General features: G+C 31.1%; 1 protein-coding gene across 1 annotated transcript; it reads left to right on the top strand.

Annotated features, from left to right (window-relative positions):
* Positions 1–571: 571 nt before the first annotated feature.
* LOC129225170 (ubiquitin-conjugating enzyme E2 G1-like) lies at positions 572–22,211 on the top strand. The gene is made up of 6 exons (XM_054859736.1): positions 572–831; positions 2,292–2,394; positions 11,024–11,121; positions 15,229–15,407; positions 16,804–16,918; positions 21,263–22,211. Exons 1-5 carry the CDS (start codon positions 786–788, stop codon positions 16,879–16,881), a joined length of 504 nt encoding a protein of 167 aa, XP_054715711.1. The 5' UTR covers positions 572–785; the 3' UTR covers positions 16,882–16,918; positions 21,263–22,211.
* The last annotated feature ends 528 nt before the right edge of the window (positions 22,212–22,739 follow it).

Here is a 22,739-nt window from a genome sequence, read left to right as displayed (position 1 = left end):
TGATCAGCTTTCTCTGCGTTCCCGTTAAATTTTTCACATGGATTTTCTTTTCCCCTCTTAAATTGAAACTAATGTATGGGGATAAGCTTTTAGTTGCCAAGTTAGTTCAACTATTTTAGGTACGGGCTCAAAAAGTCCCCAAGTCAAAAAAATTCATTTTCTACTTTTGGCTTCGGAAGTGACGCTAGATTTATAAAAAAGACCTTCCAGATAATATTTGTGCTTCAATAAGAGTTGCTTTCCGTCTTATTGGTATGTGCATATATTTTTTTCTACCGAACGTCATCGAAACTTTTTTCTAGCGCCTCCGAATGGACTCCGGGGATTAGGTTAAAAGAAAATTTTGATGCTCCTTGCCAGATTGAATAAACGAGGGATTAGGGAAGGAGAAGCTATATTATTTGCTTCTCTGAAATTTTTTTCTTTAGAAAGTTTTTTTGATTGCAGTTTTTGTAATTCGAAATTATTTTATTTTTTTAAAACTCCACCTTCTGTATTTCTGGCCAATCGCCTCCAAAGGTTGTAACCGCAATAAATTATTCTGTTTTTCTTGTTTTGTTGGCATCGATAATAATTTTTTGTATATCGCTGAAGTATGAAATGAAGTTTATTTCGAAAACTAGGAAATACCTTCTTTCAAATGCTGTATTTTATGTTTGAAACGAACATTTTAAATAAAATTAAAAAGTAAATGTTATAAGCGCATGCGCTACTCTTGTCAGTGCCGTCATATTTATTTCATTTGTTATTGTGCATTTTCGTCAACATAGTGGTAGCTTATCTCCATGGCTGCTCAACAATCATCACTGCTACTTCGTAAGCAATTGAACGGTAAGCGTGGACAGAAAATTTTCATTGCTTATTGTTTTAGTAGTTTTATCAATAGACATTTCTTCTTACTCTTTAAAGCAATACTTTTCTATCATTTTGTTTAATTTAAGTGATCTTTTCCAGTTTCCGCACTGGTTAGGCCTAATACCATAAGTCGTCCTCAATTAGTAAACAAAGACATTTTCATACTACATGAACATTTTATCGTAGATCTTGCAGTTTTCTGCTTTTTCAGGCATTTTTGAAAATACTATTGTCTTGTTTCTAAGACAGTAAATGTCTGGAAAGATTATAGAAGTAATGTAATCAGTCTTGGAAGTAGTAATAAAAATCAATGTACTACACGAGATCGACGAAATAACCTATGTGCACTCGCACTGCCTTAGTTATATTGCGCATTCATTTACAGTTTGTCTTTCCATTTTAATGTGCTTGGAAAACTTGTTTTCCCAAAATCATTCAGTTTTCTTATCTTGATGAAAAATATTTTCTATTAGTGATCTGTAACCTATTTAACCATGTACGCAAACGCCATTCAGTCGGGTAAAATTCGATTAGCAATGCAGCTTTTTATGTATCAATCAATTTATAATGTCAAATTATTTATTACAATGCAATTTTGGCATTACTGTAAAGCTTTAAGTATGAAATTAATAATAATTATTATTATACTTATGCGATTGCAGGGGTGCAGAAAATGTTTTTAACACCAACATTTCCCCCAAACTGTATGAAAATTTCCCCAAAATTTTACAATATGCTTTATGTTTCAGATAAAAATTCATTCCTATTACTATAGGTAGAGATAGTTTTTTTGGGGAAAAAAAGCAATTGCATCTTTAAAACTAATAGAATGAACTAGTAGCCTTAGAACTCGGTATCTAAAAAGTAAATTAAGTAAATGCATGTAAGTTTTAATTAAAATATCATATCTACATTTATTTTAAATGTAAATTATTATTCAACAAATAGTTGATAAAATATAAAGAGTGGTGATGCAAAAGAAAATGCATTCAAAAGACACTTGCAGAAAAAAATTGGATTTTTCTTTTTTTGAAATCGAATCTGCAAAATTTTCCCCAGATGGTTCAAATTTCCCCCGATCCTAGATCTCCGGATCGGACATATTCTGCACCCGTGTGCGATTGCACCTGTTTATAGTGTAGGCACCAAATAAAAATTTCAATGTAAAAAGTTAATATTTATTGTGAAACATGAAGGGAATTGAAACTATTATATTATTGCCATAAATTTGACCTACAGCTTTACTATAAATGGGCATGACTGTATAATTATGCAATAAGCATTTCTGCACACTTTATTTCTAATATCTTTGTTTCAAAGTTTTAGAAGTAAACCGTTGTTAAGTAATTGGAGTAAACTAATTCTTAATTTATTCATTTCATTTAATTTTATTACATGGTATCATTAGTGTGAAATGATTTTTTTTTTTTTTTTAGAACTGAAGAAAAATCCTGTGGAAGGATTTTCTGCTGGACTGATTGATGATAATGATATTTATAAGTGGGAAGTTCTTATAATTGGGCCTCCTGATACTTTATAGTAAGTTAACTTTATATTTCAGTAAGTATTGCCTTCAGGCAGTCTTTTATAGACAAATGCCGTTTGCAGAAAATTTTCAAAATGTGCTGGCAGTTTAATGATTTAAAAAGAAAATTATACATGGAACAACATGTGTTACTTGCCAATTTTATGCTTCTGGCTGTTAATACCCAGAAAGAAGTAAGTATAGTTGTAAAAAAATAATAATCATACTGGCACTCAACTAGCCATGATTTAATGGCACTCCACTAGCATATTCTGCAGTGGAAAGGTCAAAGACAGTATTTACAAAAATGTGTTTTTGAGTTTTTTTTTAATGCCTCTTGTATTACCATACTTACGCTACAGAAATTGTGGAGTTTGACTTATTCTTTTCATACTTCATTTTCAGCCGAAACCAAATAAGCAAGCTTGCATAATAAAGTGTAAGTAGGTACAATGGATGACAAGAATGAATAATAATAATGATAATTTGCAGTTATTGCTGTTAACCTTCCTGCAACAATATAACTACTTTTTATTTTCACTGTTGGTGGCAAAATAGAATTTAAAAGGTATAGTTTTTTACAGAAAAGTTTTAAGGAATTATTTGAGTTCACAGACAGTTTTACAGTTAATCTTGATCAGCCTTCAAGTATGTTTGTTTATGTCTTCAGGTTAAACTTTTTTGCCCATTTATGTCTATTTTTTACTTCAAACGAAGGGTAATTTTCCGTTTAATGCAGAATATATGTCTGAACGCTAGAAATAGGTTTGGGGGAAGTTTTAGCTCTTAGAAAGAAATATCTGCAAAGAAAAAGAAGCTATTTTTAATTAAACATTGCTGTCATGCTGGGCATCTCACTGAATTTTTTAAAACTCTACTTAAAAAAATTTTTTTTAGTAATCAGTTTTTTAGTTAAAGCTTTTTAATTTTTGTAGAATGAAGAAATTCTGCAGCCAACATTGATTAGACATATGAAACACATTTATGCTGAGTCAAATAACGTCAGATTGCTGATTTATTATTATTTGCCGCATAGATCATATTATTTACCTTATACAATAATTCTTTAAATATATGCAAATACAGTCTGAGGAAATGTTGTGAAAAAATTTTATGTTTTGGGAGAAATAATAAGGTTTTGATTTTTTCTGCACCCCTGCTTTTCCATGAAAGTTTAGCTTGACAAATTGTTTACTTTCTACTTTGGCTAATTTAGAAAACTATTTTCAAATAAAAAAAGAACTAAAAAGTAAAAAATAATTGGTCATACTTATATATGATTTCTTACCCAAACGTATGAATCAAATTTATTTCCAGTACAAAAATCAACTAAATTAAACACCCAATTATAAAATAAACACTGATTTTAATTACAATAGGATGAATTATTTTAATACCTAACTAATTATATGCAAGCTCTTAATTTTTATTAACTATTTGAAGTCGGGGAGCCTCCTATAAACTATTACCAAACATAACTGAGTACAGTGAAACCTGTGTAAGTTGACCACTCGCGGTGCAGTACTTTGGTGGTCAACTTATAAAAGGCGGTAATGTTTTTTTTTTTTGTCATTTCTTGCACCATGTATTCATTTTTTTTTTTTTTTTTTTTTTTTTTTTTTTTTTTTTTTTGAGGAGTTCACCCTTACTTTTTCTGTTCAACTCCACTTTCATTGTTTAACATTATTGAAAGTGAAACAATAATTAAAAATACTATTCAAATACTTTTGTTATTTTTCCCTTGTTTTTAACTATATTAGACACTGGAGTTTTAGAAATTTCATTATTTTCTCTGACTTTCTCCATTTTCAATTATTTTTAATATTTCATACTTTTTATTAATCTCAAGTTCCACTAACTTTCTTTTTGAAGCCTTTTTATATAAAACTTATAGCACAAAAAGCAGCAAGCTCGACTCTCCCAGTTCATAAAGGCAAAATTAAAATGTTCTATCTCTTAATCCCTTGCGCCAGAAACATGTAACTTTACTCATTACCAGGCCCAGATCTGCTTACCCGTAGTGTAAGGAGCCCGCGTCCTTAAAGGAGCTAACAACCCTAGAAATTGAAGAAAAAAAAAACTAGCACTAAGGCTTATTTGCTTTATAAATAGACACTGCTGGCCACTAGGGAGGGGCCCTACATATTTTGTTGCAGGGGACCCGAAATGTATAGATCTGGGCCTGCTCTTTTTAGCAGAATTCCTGTGTTGCCATAACATATTGTAACTGAAAGAAAAGACTTTGAACTTTTCTACTGACATCTATTTTCATTGAACAGAGTACAAAAAGCAATCTCGAATAGAACAACAAATGAAAAACAAGTTTGGAGTATAAAGAGTAGAATAAGCCTTATGCTGCTGTTTAGTTAGTAAAATGCTAGTCTGTCATCAAAGCATTAAAAACATTCTTTGAAAGCTATCAAAAAATATATATACTATTTTATTATTATTATAAATAAATAAATAATAATTTAAAATAATATGCTGAAGAAAGTTTAAAAAAATAAACCAAGTGGTCAACTTACAAAGGGGTTTTTACAATACTCCAGACCAAATTTGGCGTATGTTAGTGGTCAAGATAGACAGGTGGTCAAGATAGAGAGGTGGTCAAGTTACAGAGGTTTTCCTTCATTATATGAGATAGGGCTAATTCCGTTCCTGACAAAAGCGGTCAACATAGACAGGTGGTCAACTTACAAGGGTGGTCAACTTTACAGGTTTTACTGTAGGTTTAAAGATTTTCGCATCAGTTACATTTAAGTAGTAGTTTATAGGAGGCAAACTTCAAATGGTTATTAAAAATTGAGATTATATGTAATTATAATGAGGGAGACATTAAAATAATTCATCATATTGTAATTACAATCAGTCTTTATTTTATAATTGGGTGTTTAGTTTAGTTGATTTTTGTACTGGAAATAAATTTGATTTATATGTTAGGATAGGAAATTGTATGTAAGTATGACCAATTAATTTTTACTTTTTAGTTCCTCTTTTTTTTGAAGTCGGTTCTTTTTTTTATTTGAAAATAATTTATTTTTTGCTTTTTAGTGGTGCAAATATAAAATAAGTGTAGAGTAGAGTATGGTAACTCCTTACGTACATCTCGAGTGAGAAAGCGTCGAGCACGGGAGTCTGAAAACAGCTAAGATGACGAAAATAGAGAAAGAAATAGAGCGCTGCGTCTTGGAGACTTCCGAAGACTGAAGAAAAGCTTTTTCAAATGCGCAATTATTCACAAAGAAAATTGTCTTCATCAATTTCACTTTATCAGAGTATGCTTTCTGAAAAAAATTCACGAAAAGAATTCACGAGTCACTAATAAACAGCAGAAATCGCTTTAACTTTGCCCATAGAATTTGAAGAGTTTTCTTGATTCAATCCCATCTTGATTTCAAGTATCCCATCTTCAGATACTGACTTGATGACCATGGGATCACCTGGGAGGCATATACCTTTTCAAACGAGAAAAAAAAAAGAATTTTCCAAATTGGTCTATGCATGTTTGAGTTTACAGGGGACATACATAAAAAGATATCAACGAATTGAGAACATCTTTTTTGATGTTTGTTAGAAAAGAAAAAAATCTTAATGCGCATAACCTTTTATATCAGGGTTCGTACGCCCTTGAAAAACCTTGAAAAGTGCTTGAAAAAAGAAAGTTTATTTTGAAGTGCTTGAAAACCTTGAAAAAGTTTCTTAGTGCTTAAATTCTTTCAAAAATCATCGGAATGTGCTTAAAATTTTTAAAAAAGTATTTCACCAATGCAATTTTCTGAACATGTGTTCAATTTGCAACATCGTGAAAAATTGCTTCCCTGTTTGGATTTCAATCCTTTTGCATCTTGTAAATATTTTGACGTTTTTTACAATCAGAAGTTATTTTGACACGTTGTGCATCAGATTAGTTTATTTTTGTTCAATTTCAATACGTAACAAGAATTATTTTGGACAACATTAAACTTGCTCGGATTTTGCAGAAAATAGCTCTTGTGTTTCAAATTTCAATCTTTTTGCATCCTGCAAAATATTTTGGGTATCAGACAGTGGATTTTATATTTAATTGTTTAATATTGAAATTAAATTAAGTTCATTTTTTTTTGCCCATAACTTTTTTCTAAAGAACAAATATGGCGAAGAAAAGGTTTGGGACCTAAGTTAGATCACTCCTATTCATTAAACAAAAAAGAACCCCATAAAAATAATTTCACTAACTGAGATGCTATGAATTTACAAACAGCAAAGTGCGAGTTTAAATTTGAAGAGTTCCCTCGATTTCTGCAGGATCTCTCATACCCAGACTTGAAGACCATTAGATGTCCAGGAGAAATATACAGTTTCAAACGAAACAAAAGAATTTTCCTAATCGGTCCAGGCATGTTCTAGTAATCGGGGAGCATAGTACATAAAAAAAATTCCAACAAAGTCTTAATTATAGGGTTTGTACGCTCCCAGAAAATCTGGAATTGTCAGGGAAAAGGATATAGTTAAAGATGTCAGGGAAAAGTTGGGGGGATTTTCTAATTTTGCCCCCAAAATTTCTTTTTTCATTTTTCTCCTCGTAATTTTGTAACATGACATCTAATCTTTGTTCATATCAATTTTCGTGAAAAAAAAAATAAAAATTTTGAGGAAAAATAACGCTTGCAATAAAAAGGTGGTGATACAAGAAAACTTCCACAGTTGCCTTTTTTAGCCCTCAATAGTTCCTTAAAAAAAATTTCTCAGGTGAACATGAATCATGCACTAACTCAAATGGGGAGAAGACAATTTACTGCTTCGGAAGCTCAAGCCTGAGGATCGGAGAGTTGCTCGGGGAAAATACGCTTTTTGATCGAAACTTCTTTTCATCTACCTATAAAATGTAGTCGCCATTTTTGGTCATTCACAAGATGGAAGTAGACAAGACACGATGCTTAAATGCCCAAGTTTCCAAAAACAAAGCAGAACTGGATATTTTCTTTTCTTCAACTGCAAACTTCTGAAAATGATGCAAAATGTGCTGTAAATTTTTTATTTATTTTTTATTATTATTAAAAAAATTTTTTTTTTTTGCGAAATTAAAAATTTTGTTCTTAAAACTTAATCTTATCCTCATTGCCTTGGATGCAAATTTGCTAAAAACTTTTCAACTAAATTGTAGTTTCGTGAAGATTTACTATTTTTAAATTGTTTTCATACTACAAATTCAAAAAATTATTTCTTAATTTTTAGCGTAGCCACCGTATTTGGTTATTCCCAAGATGGTTTGGTTATTCACAAGACTTTTTAAGTGCCTAATTTTCCGAAGACGGCATTGGATGGTTATTGAAATGCAAACTATTGAAAACAATGCTAAATGTACATTTTTTTTTCGGATAATTGGCAGTTATTTTCTGGAAAAATGCAAAATTTAATCTTTACAATATTTTTTAATTCTAATTGATTTAGACACTTATGTGCTAAAAACTGATTATTTTGTCTTAATTGTAGTTTTTTACGGATTATTAATTATTTAAACTACATCTGTGCAACACATTCAAAAGTTTATTTGTCATCTTAAATTATTCACTTAGTCTCCATATTTGATCATTTTGCAAGATGAAAGTCGACGTAAAAACAGAATTTTTGATGTTTATCTCAATGTAATTAATCTATTGAAAGTAACATAAAATGTGCAATAAATTATGAATTTTAAAAATTATTTTCTAGAAAAGGAAAATTTTAATTTTAATGTAAGCATCCTTTAAATATATGAAGAAAAAACTGATGATTATTGGCATCAGTCTATGATCTGCAGAATGTTGAGTTTTGTTATTATGCATAAAATGGTATGCAGATCAATGTGACAAGTTAATCATATTTATACTGGAAAGTAGATTTGTAATTGGCTCAATATGTTTTGTGTTGTATACTAATAAGAAAATAAGAAGTATTGTACTCCAAATGCGTTTGCTTAAAAAATTGCTGCACGATTACAGCAAAACGCTTACATTACGTATGGCACATGGCATCAAAGAAACGCTAAAATAAGTTGAAAGTACATTGTTTTCAACAAATACCTAGTAAACAAATGAAAACATTTTTGAACAAAAAAGAAAGGAGAGAGAAAAAAAAGAAGGAAAATAATTCCATTATTATTTTTTTTAATCTAGGGTAAAAGTTTTAGTTCTTCCACATTGCTACTTTAAACAATTTCAATCATTTTGAAAATATTGTTATTTAATCTTAGTTTTGAATGAATCGAGTGCCCTTGAATTTTCTAAAAAACTACCTGACACCAGTTACGATATATTTATTAAGGAAGATAAATTTCATCATTGAAATGGGCGGGGGATTTTTGTCTTCAATTCTCCTCAAATCAAATACTAAATGCAAAACTAATATGTTAAAAAAACTTTAATGACTAAATGAAGTTATTTATTAGCAAAAAAAATTTTATATTAAATTAATTTGTTTATTTTTGTTGCAAAATACATTTAATTTACTGAATTGCTTCTTGAGTAATAAATACATTAGAAAATTAAACATCCCGATGTGTGAGAATTAAACATTGTTCAAGACATTCCTCCGTCGAAAAAATGCCCCGTTCACGCAAAAACAACATGACATGTGACGTATCGCGCAGCTGACGAAACCTGGTAAAGTTTCTTAGATTTCTCCGGGACCCCTCATCAGATCCAGACAAAATTAACATGGGACCATGTGGAAAGTATTCTCTACCAAATAAAAAAAGCATTTTTCAAATCCGTCCAGTCTTCTTTGAGTAATACGAAAACATACATAAAAAGCCGCAGACAAAATCATAACTACCCTTTTTTGAAGTCTGTTAAAAAATGTTAATATCTGACCGTATTTGCTTTTTTTTTTATTTTTGCAATTTTAGTTGTTGTTTATTGTTTGCTAATGACCCCCATAGCAGAATAATGCCATATTTACAACATACTTCACAGAACAGATGCCTTAGCTGCAAAACAATTCTGTTCAAATGTGAGAGAAAAACTCAGACAAATTTTCTGCAGAAAATCTTCAGATTTTCTACAAATGTCTTTCAACTCAAGATAGAATTTTGCAAATGTTCTCCAGATTTCTTTAAATTTGTAGAAAATCTTTGCGAGATGTTGAATTCAATAAGTTATTTGCAGAAACTTTAGTTTATTTTGAACTTGAAGAAATCTGCAGAATTTGTGCAAAAACTATCTTGAGTTGGAAAATATACTGCAGATTTTCTGCAGAAATTTCATATTCTAAATCTGAAACTGTTCTGATTTTTCTAGCATTTTCGGTTCCCCTTTTTCTTATTTTTCCTAATCGATCTTCATCCACTGCAATTTCCTTCATAAACCTGTGTTTTGGAAACATGCCAACATTGAAATGTGTCCATCGCCGAAACTTGCATGTCTTGTTTGAGATTTCAATCCTTTTGCATCCTGAAAATATTTCAGTTGCTTAAAAAGTTTTGAAGTGTTTTATTATATGCTACCCTAACTCGACTCATTTTATTAATTATTTCAGTAATTTGTTTATTTGGTAACGTTATTTTAATTGCTCCGTCATGACATGCAAAACTAACCAAAAAAAAAAAAAAAAACGTGGTTTGACACCTAGGTTCATATTTTTATAAAATTTTGCATCTTTGCTCTTACTATACATTTTAGAAAGCTCTTAAAATATTTTTGAAGTATCTGAATCGGGTAAGGTTCTACAGAAATACATAGCAGTGAAGTTTTAAAAACTGAAAAAAATAATTAAAAAAAAATAATAATAAAATAAAAAAACTTGTTTGAAACGATTTATGGAAAAGGTCACATTGGTTGCTTGTGTATACAGTGCTTGAAGTACTTGCAGAAAAATTTTGGTCAAATGATTTTACGTTGCAGAGCATCATCAAGTAATCTGCTTTTGGGTGACTCATACTTATTTGATGTAATATTAAATATTTTAATGGGGCTCTTTTAATGTTGCATACCTGATAATTTTTCTGTTTTCTCCCGGAGATATCTGAGTTTTGACTGTTAGTGCGTATGATGTAAGGAACTTGTATTTGATTGTACTTTGAGGGATAGTAGACATTCTCCATTTACTCCTAAATTCAAAAAAATAAGTCATGTCTTGAACTTTTTTTTTTGGAATAATCTCAAGTTATTTAGTTTGCTTTGACAGATTTTTTATTTTAAACTATTCAGTGTTCAATGACTTGTTTTTTTTTTCCTTGGCTGATTATTTTGCATTGTAAGGGCAAAATTAATTTATTTGGCAGATAACTTTGCCTTTCAATTCAAACTTGTTTGATGGCTGGTTTTGTTTAAAAGTTCAGTAAATAGAAAATGTATAGTATCAGCAAACAAGTAGTTTCAGTGTTGCAGCAATGAATAAAAAGAAATATAACAACCAAAACTAAAAATGCCTTGATTCTGTGTACCTATAATGGAAAGCGTATGAATGAAGATTGAACATTCTAGTCATGGAGGTGTAATTTGGTTTTCTTGGCTAGTTTCAAGTAAATGTTTCTTATGATTTTATCTTTATTTAAGCACTATTAAGGTTTAATAAAATATTAAGTCATTAAATTTTTGCACTGAAAACTATCATGTTTTTTTATGTATTATATCAATGTTTCTATGAGATTATTTTTCACAAAATAAAATGACATCTACTTTTCAGTGAGGGTGGCTTTTTCAAAGCACATCTTTACTTTCCAAAAGAATATCCCCTGCGGCCTCCAAAAATGAAATTCATAACAGAAATCTGGCATCCAAATAGTAAGTTTTACTCTATATTTTTCAAATATATTCATATCTTTGTCATATTTTCAAAAGTTTTGCTTAAGTGCTTCCAAACAGGGTTGGCAAATTTTTGCCGGGGGCGGAAAAAACCATGGAAAAAACCACTGTTTTTACCGCCCGGCAAAAATAGGTTTTTGCCAAAGGGGCAAAAATAGATTTTGTTAACAACTTACGGACAGTTTTTTTTCCTTTTATATAAAAGTAAAAGCATGAAAAGATTTTGATAAAATTTTAATTTAATTTTTTTTATAGTTTAAAAAAACTTAAGGTTTAACTTACTTTTAAAGTTATGGAGCATTTTTACTTTTAAATTTTTAAACATTAACTTAAAATTTCAGTTTGTAACATCTAAGACAAATAATTAACTAACAATGAAAATCTAATTAGCTTGTTTATTATAGCATTTTTTACAGAATACTAAATGTCTATATAAATTATACTTAATCAAGATGCAACTATAAAATAAAAATAAAAGTAATTAAAAAGCAAAATACACATTTCTTTAGATTGAAATATCATTAGATTGAATTTAATTTAGATTGAATTAAATGCTTAAAAATCTTAGTGGGATCAAAAAAAAAAGTGTTTAATTAAATATGTGATATATATATATATATATATATATATATATATATATATATATATATATATATATATATAATTCAAACTTTTTATTAATTTACTAAGCTTAAGTAAACATTCTTTGTTTTAGCATTGAAGGAATTGGCTCATTCTGAAAAAATTGTTTTAGCAAACATTTAAAATCTTAAGTTTTGCAATCCCAACATTTGTTTTTTATTTATTTTTCACATTATAAATTAGAAGTAATATGAAGAGACATAGCTAAAATATTAAAGCGCATTATTTATATTATACTGTCACTACTTCTTGATTAACAATATAATGCTACTTTATTTGCAATTAGGTTTTTGCCGTTTTTTCCATTTTTGCCGTTTTTTTTTCCATTTTTACCATGGTTTTTCCACTGTCCCCGGCAAAAATACCTTTTTGCCGGCAAAAAAACCCAACCCTGCTTCCAAATGTTGCAAATCTTTGATTAATAATAAAAATCTTTGTTTTCTCAGTAGTTTTTTTCAATGATAAATACACTTAAATCCTGATTATCTGCAAAATAGGGTATCGCGGTAACCGTGGATAAGCGAAAACCACAGATAATGAATAATGGGTAAAAAGCGATATTACTGTATACAATAGATAAAAAATATGAATTAACACTGACACATAGATTTAAACCATAGCTAAAAGCATCACTATAGTGCGTCTTCTAACATTGAATGTAAAAAATGTATGTAAAAAGTATAAACAGAAAAATAACACGATAAGTTTGTAAAACATTTAATGAGTAAAAAAATTGGAAAGGACCCGCTGATAGTGCAAACCGCAGATAATCCGATCGCCGATAACCTGGAGCTGACTATATATTTTAAAAATAAATTTTAACTTAAATTATATTTGTTAAAATCAGGGATGAAAATCTTCCTCAAATCCGCGATTTTCCACTTTTTGTTTTTTTTTTTCATTTCCCAAACGCAGAGCATTTTCCAGCAATCGATCGCGATCACGTTCTTCCCGTCAAGATTTTTGCTGACTCACGTGTTCTTTCTAAGGTAGAAAGAAGGAAGGAGCTTCGTTTTGTGAGTGGGGAGGAAAAAGGCTCGAGAATGACATAGAAAGCGTCGGTGTTTATGCATTTTGAAATCCGATTACATCTGCTTCCAGTCGCTCATTTTTGTGTACTGTGCCATCCTATCACTTAAACCTTCATAACTTTTTGTGGACTATTATTTTCAACCCTTCTTGTATGTATTTTGTTTTTTGCTGAAGACTTGTACGCTCATTGTTTTGCCACGCCCATTTCACAGTCACTTTCTAGCGATCGATCGCTCGCGCAAATACCCCTTCACCTCCCTTCTGCCCCGACCTTCCCATCAGGATTCTTGCTGAGGCATACATTCTTTCTTGAGTAGAAAGAAGCAAGGAACTTTTTGCTGTGTTGGTGAAGAGGGTGAAATAAGAATGGAGGGAGAAATGCTGGAGAGTGATGGTGGATGCAATCGTTAGATGTAGCTTTTGAAATCCGATTGCATCCGCTTCTGTTACACTCTCTCATTTTTATCTGCTCTGCCATTCTACTTTTTAGACATTAATACCTTTTTGTTGACTAATATTTTCAACCCTTCTTATACTTTATTTATTTTTTATGAAGACTGCCACAAAAAATTCAAATATGTTTATTCTATTCCATCCGAGTTAATTTAAGCCAACATCGTTCTTCAAATCTAGTTTTAATGCTTATCAGGCTTACCAAAGATCTTAATACAATCAAATTTATTTTAATTATAATATGCTATTTTATTATAACAGACATGTAAATATAGCAAATTAAAAATGCTTATCTTCCCAAATCATGACATAGTGTTTAAAACTTTTTTATCAATTTAAAAATAATCATTTTTATGCTAGTGCTTAAAATGACCATCAAAGCTCAAAAAGTTTTAGATTGGGTTTAGTTTTTAATGATTTTTATAGAATATACCCAGCTGCTCCACAAAAAGGTTAGCTACACTGATAATGTCATTTTGTAATCATGGTGTCCAATGATTCAGCTTGTATTAAGTGTTTAATTATATGGAAGTTTTATAGCATTATATATCACATTATAAAGTTTTAATTTCACCTGATTTGTGGGCTATGGGAAAATGAAAATGGTAAATGGGATTGATATATCTGTTAAAATCTTAAATAAATGCAAGCTTATTTTAATGATTCATTTGTTAGCATTTCTACTAGTAAAAAAAAAAAAAGAAAAAAATCTATTAATATTTGAAAGACAGTATAGTATTGATATAATTTCACTTAATGTAAAAAATATATATATATTCAAATTTGAAGTCTCGCAATTTTTCCTCTTTTTTGACTTCGGGCTGTTTTCATCCCTGTAAAATTGAAAAAGAGCTCTCTTGCATTGGGGGGGGGGGGGGGGTAGGGGTCTACAGCTGTATACCTAAAAACTTCATATTTAAAACTATTTTGCGCCCCCCCCCCCCCCCCCCCCCCCCCGCCACTTGATCAAACTATAAATATTGTATCACAACTTTTGAATCAAACATTACAGGCATATTGAACTGTAACTCATTCAAACATACGGACCAGATTCAGTACCATGATGTAAGCATAATTATACCATTTCAGTTTGAAATGCTGACTTTCCCATAAACGTAAAAGAAAAAAAGCATTAAAGATGGCGTAATGAATCTTTAAAATACCTTTTTAAAAAAAGGCAAAAATAAATAGATGAATTAAATGTATAATAACTGCAAAATAGGGTTTTGAGATAGGGGAAAATATAGTAGCAATAGTCACTTTTGTCACCAGTAGCAGCCCTGGTCTATGTACTCTAAAGAAATTGGGGGGAGGTGGTGGAGACATTCCACCACCTCCCCCCAATTACTTTAGAGTACATAGACCAGGGCTGCTACTGGTGACAAAAGTGACTATTGCTACTATTTTCAAGAGTTGCAGACTGTAACAATTATTTTAGCCTAAATTAAGACAAAAATGACAATTTTGTTTTTAAAAAAATGTTACTATTTCAGCCTAAAAGCAACTGAAACATAAAAAATGAAAAAATAGAAGTGTAAAAAAAAAAACTTCAGCTTCAAATATCATCGGCCAAACTGTTCTAATTTTGAACTCTCTCAAGCCTGCCAAATTACGAGAAAAATCCTTAAATGCGTTAGCACTGCCTAATTTATCGCCAAGGATTCGTAAAACAGCCTTTTTTTCTCCTAGCACCAGACACAAGATACATGTTTCTTGCTTTCTTGATAACAAAACCTCGTGAAGTTTTTACATACTTCCATTCTACAATTTTGATTTATATCGGCAACGGAAAATAAAAGAAATTTCAGAGTGCTTTATACATATTCCGGAAAAAAAGACTACAAACAATTATTTGTTTTTTCTTTCCCCTAAAGAAATAACTGCAAACAATATGGATGAGTAGCTCTTATTTTGTTTATAATTACTATAATATAATTATCTTTTGATATTTTACTTTAGTTGATAAAACTGGTGATGTGTGCATATCAATTCTGCATGAGCCTGGAGATGATAAATTTGGATATGAAAAAGCATCAGAGCGGTGGTTGCCTGTTCACACTGTGGAAACTATCCTAATTTCAGTTATATCAATGTTGGCTGATCCTAATGATGAATCTCCCGCTAATGTAGATGCTGCAGTAGGTTTCATCTTTTTACTTTTTAATATTTAAAAAATATTTTTTATTTATCAGTATTTTCTAAGTTATTATTGTAACAGACCTAGAATTTATAATCCAAATGTACTCGGTATTTTTTCTGCTGTTGAAATGCATTGATTTCGTTTAAATTGTTTGCCTTTATTTATGTTTCTCCTCCTTTTTGAATTTCTGTTGTATGTAACACCAAAATCTTTTCAATGATAATTTATTTCTTAAATCACCTTTTTTCTCATGCCTTTCTCTCTAAACATTATTATATGTACAAATTATAGGAAAAAAATATTATATTTTATTCATTTGCCTGAACAGTGGCGCACACAAAGAGAGGGTTCTGGGGGTCCAGACCCCTTCCCTTGTGTGAACGCTAGAGTTTTTTTAATTGACCATAATCCTATGTATGAAGTACATGAAATAATTCCAAGCTAAGGTGGTAACAGTAATCTCAGATTCAATAAATGAAAAAATTAAAATTTACTTCTTTCTTCCTACTGTACTGTATGATCATAAATTGTTCTAGAATGAGGATTTTGCTTTGCTGTTTTTTTAACTATGAGAAAAGTAAATACATTCATTCTTGTACTTAGTGGTATTTTAAGTTTTTGTTATTCTTAAATTTATTCTTTTAACAAATGCTAAGTCGTTATTCAATAATTTTTTTTTGATTGTTTTTGTTCCTGACAATCGATAAAATTAACAGAATAAGTTTGGATGTGTGTTGGAGTATATGAGAATAGTGGACCTTTGATCCTTAACCTCCATACCCCCATGAGAAATTCCTGTGTGCTCCGTTGTAGCAAACCATTAAAAATACAGTTAGTGTAGAAATAAAGTAGTTTCTTGCTGAAATTTTTCTTGTAAATGATGCTTTAGTCTTTCTGTATTTTAGGTTCTATTCAATTAGTAAAGTCATTTTAAGTGTTGCATGCTCTTGATATTTTTGGAGTTGATTTTCAAGAATGTTTAATGAAATGCATTGTTTTCAAAAAAAAAAAAAAAAGTACTTTTTAAATACCTTCGTTCTTTTATACTCTAAATAGAAAATTAAATATAAAATTAGATTTTACATTTTCTGGAAAGATATATTATCTATCAGTAGGAAGTAAAATTATTGAGTTATGTTTTAAAGGTGAGCTTTTAATTAAAGAGTACATGTTATTGATATATGTATTGTATACGAGATGTAATTATTTTCTTAAATCTTTAGAAAAATATAGTAAATTTATTTTGTTGTAAGATGTGGTTTAGACAATAATATTAAGGTTTCTGAGTGAATGAATTCTTAAAAGTCTGTTTAATGTGAAAAAAAAAGGTTACTTTAATACAAATTTTGTCAATTTTATTGTGTTGTATTCATAAAGTAATTTTTATGTTGCAGAAAGAATGGAGAGAGAATTATATAGAATTTAAAAGAAAAGTTGCACGATGTGTTAGGAAAAGTCAAGAAGATGTTTAGAAATTATCTTTTTAGCAAAAAAAAAAGGGAAAAAATGGTGAGAATTTTTCTTTTGTTCAAAATTTGATATACATTTTGTTTTGCGTTTCAATTTTCAGGTTTTTTGTGCACTCTATAACAAAAAAAATCAACGCACCAAGAAGGAGTGATCCGATTGAGACGAAAATTGGTGGGTAGGAAGACAATACACAGAATAGTAGATGATTAAATTCTCAGATCAATTGAATAATTTGTCAGAGTTACAGTAACAAGTTCAATAAGATATTGAGCCGCCTCTAGCCTGGATACAAACTGAAGCTCGGCGTGGCAAACACTGATAAAGCTCCCGGAGGGTGTCCTGCGGTATTTCCGGCCGAATTCGCTCCAATTGTCGGACTAGGTTATCAACATTCCTTACCAGATGCAATTGCCATCCCATCGTACCGCAGACATGCTCGATGGGAGAGAGATCTGACGATCTGGCTTGCCACGGAAGAGTTTGACAAGCTTACAGACAGTTCATAGCAGCACGGGCCGTATGTTATCTGGCGTTGTACTGCTGAAAACCAACCGAGGGTACTAAAAAAGGAACAGCAGCAAAACAGGTCTTAGGATGTCGTCGACGTACTACTGTGTAGTAAGTGTACCTCTAATTACGACCAAAGGGATCCAGTTATTAAAGGAAATGGCACCCCAGACCATAATGCCTTGTTGAACATGTTTTGCTATGATTTCCACTTTTTAGTCAAACAGCTTTTTTTTGCATAAATGAGTATTTTATAATAATATTTATACATCACAGTTTTGATGCAGAAGTGAAGTGCAATTTTTCTCACTTTAAAAATGTGGCATAAAAAGATAATTAAAATTCAAAATTTGTGTTAATTCCTTGATACAATTAAACGTAAGCAAATATTTTAAAATCTATCCATGCGAACTTTTCACTTTCATACATTCTCATTAATTTGGGATAATATCAGTTGTGAACATATAAACATACATTTAAGAAGAAACTATGCTAGAAATTATTTTGAAAACATTCAAAAAAAAAAAAAAAAAAAATCTTACTCATCAGGGTTTAGATTAGATGTCATGTAGCAAAACATAAATGCAATGCGTGTAAAGGCAAGAGTGTGTAAAGAATCACTGAAACACAAATGCGAATTTGGTTTTCTTTTGACAAAATCTTTTTCCAGTCATTCACTACTTTCTCATTAAAGTAGAAAAAAACCAAAAGCTTTTTTTGCGCCAAGCTAAGTACTTTTGATGTCATTGTACTTTTTCTGCAAAAATAAGATTTTGAGGTGGCAATGTGCTTTGCTTGATTGCCTTGAACATTGACAGATGAAAGGGAAACTGATGAATGACCAATTGTAAAGATTTGGGAAGACGTTCCCATGAAGCTTCCTGTAAAGGCGCCCACAGGGTACTAATTTTACTAAACACTTAAGAGAGGGCTCGATTTATGACTCTCGTTTGCAAACAGGGACGAGTGGGGACGAGCACTGAATAGTCCTTTAAAGAAAGAAGTCATTTTCTATGTTACTATTGAACTATGTTATCTTTCCATACATTAGTAAAAGGGCAGCTTAAATTTTTTCACTTTTGAAAGTCAAGATTACACAATAGCAAGGAGGAAATTACGGATTATTTTACTTTTATTACAGTTACAATTACGCATGAAAATCCTGATTATGATTTCGATTACGATTACGGGAGTATCCCATCAGCAGATTACAATTATGATTATGATTACAGAAAAACGTAATCGATTACTCAGATTACGATTACGTAATCGGCGATTACTCCAAGCCTGCTTGGCAGTGTATATGCATCAATGGCAGGTGGTGTGACAGTCGGCGCGAGCGTAGATTTCGTAGTCCCGACCGTCTATAAATGGTCATGATGGACACTGGTGTTAAGGTTGAACGTCTGTTGATTCATAGAGATGAAGAAAGCGCTGTGACAGCTGATCCGACAATCACTCTGTCATGACGATCTTTTGTGACCCTAGGTTGACCGCTACCAGCCTGATGCTAAACCCTGCCATTTTCCACCCATCCTTTGCCAGCATCTTCAAATCGCTGCATCTCTTCGACTCAAATAACGAGTGAATTTCTGATTTTACCAACCAGCCTCTTTCAATCCAATGATACGACCTCTTTTAAACTCGGACAGTTGCTCGTAATGAGCACAAACCACGTGGCCAAGTATTTTTAAGTTGTTGAAAGGTAATCTGAATGGCAATCAAGCCGAAAGTTGTAACAACTGTTGTAGAACTGCTCTTTATATACATCTGCTGGATGCGCAGTTTCAATGCGCTGGAGATCAAACCATTCATTGGACACCAAATTTTAATCATTTGCATATCTGATCAAAACATTTATGTATACAAAATTTCAAAGCAATTGGATGACTGCTTCTTGGTGCGTCGATTTTTTTTGTTATAGAGTGTATTTTGAAACTATAAAAGATAATTAATTTTTAATATCTAACAACATATAATAGATCAGTGTGCCAGATTAAAAAATTTTATGAGCCAGATGCCCAATAAAAAACTAGATCATTAACAAACATTTATTTTTCAGTGTAATGCTATTTATTTGCATATGTATTGGAGGTTAATTCAATACACCAATCACAAACCATCAATATTCTCAAAAACTATTCTTGATACACATGCTCTGGTTTCCCTTCAAACCTCATGCTAAGTTTACTCTATCTGAACACTCCCTAATGTGAACACCCCAATATTCTGAACACATTTTGGTGTTCCCAGCGAAACTCCGTAGACTTGGCATAGGCTGATCTCTCTGTACTCTGAACATCCCAGTATTATAAACTCTATTTTTAACCTCGTTCAATTATTTTAACTCTTAAATACTGAACATCTTCACAATCGATACTCGGGAAATCCTATAAATCTAATTAAAAAGCCTGGAATACGTTCAGTTTTATCACAATGATTGAATGTCATTAAGAAGATGAAGAGAGGAAGAAAAAAGATTATTTCTGTGGATATTGCAGCATTTCATACAGTCATTCAGTTGAGCAATTTGAGTCTAAAGTTTATGCCACTGAATCGCATATTTCAAGAATTTAGGGCAAGAATGTGTTATTCCACATGATGTGAATTTTTCAGTAGGCCAATTTCCAGTGTAAAAAAACTATTTGTAGAACTTTTAAAAGGTCTTATACATCCTATATTTGGCAATACTAAAGCCAGATATGTTTTTCTGCAAATGACGTAATCCATTGTCATGTTTATTTCAATAGAAATAAAAATTTTGATAAAAAAAGTCAATCCTTGTGGCTTGTAACATATCTGCTCCAAACCCTTCAAGAGAGAGAGAAGGAAATGCAAGACTTTAATCAGACATTGCACTAGCTGCTAATCCAAAGTTCAGCACCTTTATCTCAATAATCGGAATAGCTCACTTGGCAAAGTACAGAATCTAGTCCATTAATGCATGGACCACTTTAATGCACAATACTAAGTTTTGTTGAAATGGACTTTAGATAGTAAATACTTTAAAGGTAAAGTTTAATTCTGTCCTTATTTACAAATGTTGATCTAAATGAATGAAAGCCTTTTTTCACCTCTTATTGTGGACTAGAATTTTCGTTCGGACCCCAAAGTCTGGAATTTTCAATTTTTCCTTATGATCTCTGTTTGAAAGTCAAGTTGGCCCCTAAGCTTTTTTTTCCTGCATGAGAAAATCTTAACTTTTTAATATATTGAGCGTTTAACTTGGCATCAATATTTTACAAGCAATATAAGACTGCTGCTTTTAATGAGTCCAGTCTCAGTATTTATTTATTTTTTTTTTTTTTTGAGCATATTAATTATGTAAAAGTAAATTAAACAATGTTAATAGGCACAAATTTTCTCCACTGAGCATTGCAATGTATTCCAAGTCAATTTTAGTTGATCAAAAGAATCAGAAAGAAAAAATGATTTTGAATTGTAAAATTCAAATATATATATACACACAGTCGAATCTTGGTAACTCAAAGCTTAATTCCTTCCGAAGCGAATATTCCTTCATCTCAAAGTTTTCATTGGGTCCCAAACTCTTGAGACTGTTTTGGAAACTTTCCATAACTCGAACTACCAATATCTCAAATGTTTTAGCTGGTTCCTTAGGACTTCAAGTTATCAAAAGTTGACTGTATTTGTTGGTTTTGAAATTGCAATTTCAATCCTAATGATATTACTTGTTGAAAACGTGTGATGTATTTCATTTTACACGTGACATATTAGTCACATTCTAAATAATTTTAAAAACTCATTTTTTGAAGAAATTATTGCATTAAAATTGTTTTAGCATTTTCATTTGTTTAATAGTATGCTTTGTAACTTCATTAAACCTTCTAATTTTAAATCTCTTTTTCTTTGAAGGTCAGGAAAGTCAGAACTTTTAAGGCTGCAAATAATTGCTCATTGTCCTGCCACCAACTGACCTACAACTGATCAGAGAAACTGTGATTCATACAAGTGTTATTCGGAGACCTCTCATGCTCTATTCAGTTTCCACTTTGAAAATGGGAATGTTTTGAACCATCCTTTTACTTTTCAAAATGTATTTCCAAGATTCATTTACTTTGCACCTTCTCATTCCTCTACAGTGCTTAAATTCTTAAATTGATACCAGTTCTCTGGAGTGGAAGCCATGAAGGGGTGTTGCAGACAGAACAATTTGTACAGATCTCACTGATTGCACACCCATGGTCTTTGAAAGGCAGGCATATATTATTGTCCTAGATGCAATTGATCTGGGAACCTCACATTGTCTTGCAGCTAATTGACTTTAATCATGCTTGTACGGACATGGAATAGGCGACTACAGAATTTTATATGCAAATAGTACCAATTGACATTAGTTATTTTTTATAGAAAAACAATGAATTCCCCAAAAGATCTGGCACTCTATAAATGAATCGAAGAGTGCTTGCTACAAGAATATCAGGCAGTTCTTTTATGATATTTTGATGAAAATTGGTGCAAAGACAATCCATACCTCATTCGCAGCCAAAGAAGTTTGTTCAGTTCTTGATTGTGTGATAATTTTTTTAAATTAAATGTATTTCTTCCATTAGTTTTCCTTCATTTGTAAATCTTACAAGTAAAAATATGCAATTGGTACAGCCGCTGTGGTTTTTCCACTTCACTCTCATTGATGCAACTACCTTGCCATTGGCATTTTCAGCATTAACAACTTATTTCGAATCTATTTTTTTTATTTAAACTTATGGTACAAATTAGTTTTGTATTGTTGATATATATTTAAAGAAAACATATTTAATTTTGATGCTTGTCACAAAATTATTTGTACTACATGTTTTATAAAGTAATTTTTCTCTTATAATTAGTTCCTTATTGTTTTCAATTGAAAGAAAAAGGTTAATAATTTAGTATCTGGTTTTGTAAAATCCATTCATTATTTAGCTGTCATAACAACCCTTTTACATTGTCACATTAAGATTTTCACTAACAACCATCTAGGTTTTGTTTTAAAATACTGATTTTTTCTCTTTTAAAAAACACTTTTTAGATTTACTCGTTATTTGTAGAGCAGTTCCACACAGCGCCATGTTATACTGTGCAATACATCTCTCTTCCAAAAAATTAAAAGATGCAACACTTCTTCACATTTGGGACCAATCATTGAAGAAAAAAATTTTCTACTGCTGAGTCCTGGAAATGTGGCACCCAATAACGCAGCCAAAAGTAGAAAACTTGAGCACATTCTGGCGAGACCAAAAGAACCCATGCTTGAAAAACATGTTAAACACTCATTTGTGATAGCAAGGCATCTTAAAACTTGACCACTTTTCAGTCATCTAGGCTGAGTTTTCGGGGCTCTGCTGTTTCTCTT

The sequence above is a fragment of the Uloborus diversus genome, chromosome 6, assembly GCF_026930045.1.
Source record: "Uloborus diversus isolate 005 chromosome 6, Udiv.v.3.1, whole genome shotgun sequence".
In the NCBI taxonomy this organism is placed as follows: domain Eukaryota; kingdom Metazoa; phylum Arthropoda; class Arachnida; order Araneae; family Uloboridae; genus Uloborus; species Uloborus diversus.
Note: the sequence above shows the minus strand (reverse complement) of the source record. Positions and strands in the feature narration are given on the sequence as shown.

Bases quoted from the DNA above. Each gene is read 5' to 3' on its own strand.
- LOC129225170 (XM_054859736.1), top strand. From the start codon at position 786: ATGGCTGCTCAACAATCATCACTGCTACTTCGTAAGCAATTGAACG. The intron at 2,395-11,023 runs GTAAGTTAACTT...TCTACTTTTCAG, and splicing joins GGGCCTCCTGATACTTTATA to TGAGGGTGGCTTTTTCAAAG. The intron at 11,122-15,228 runs GTAAGTTTTACT...ATTTTACTTTAG, and splicing joins AGAAATCTGGCATCCAAATA to TTGATAAAACTGGTGATGTG.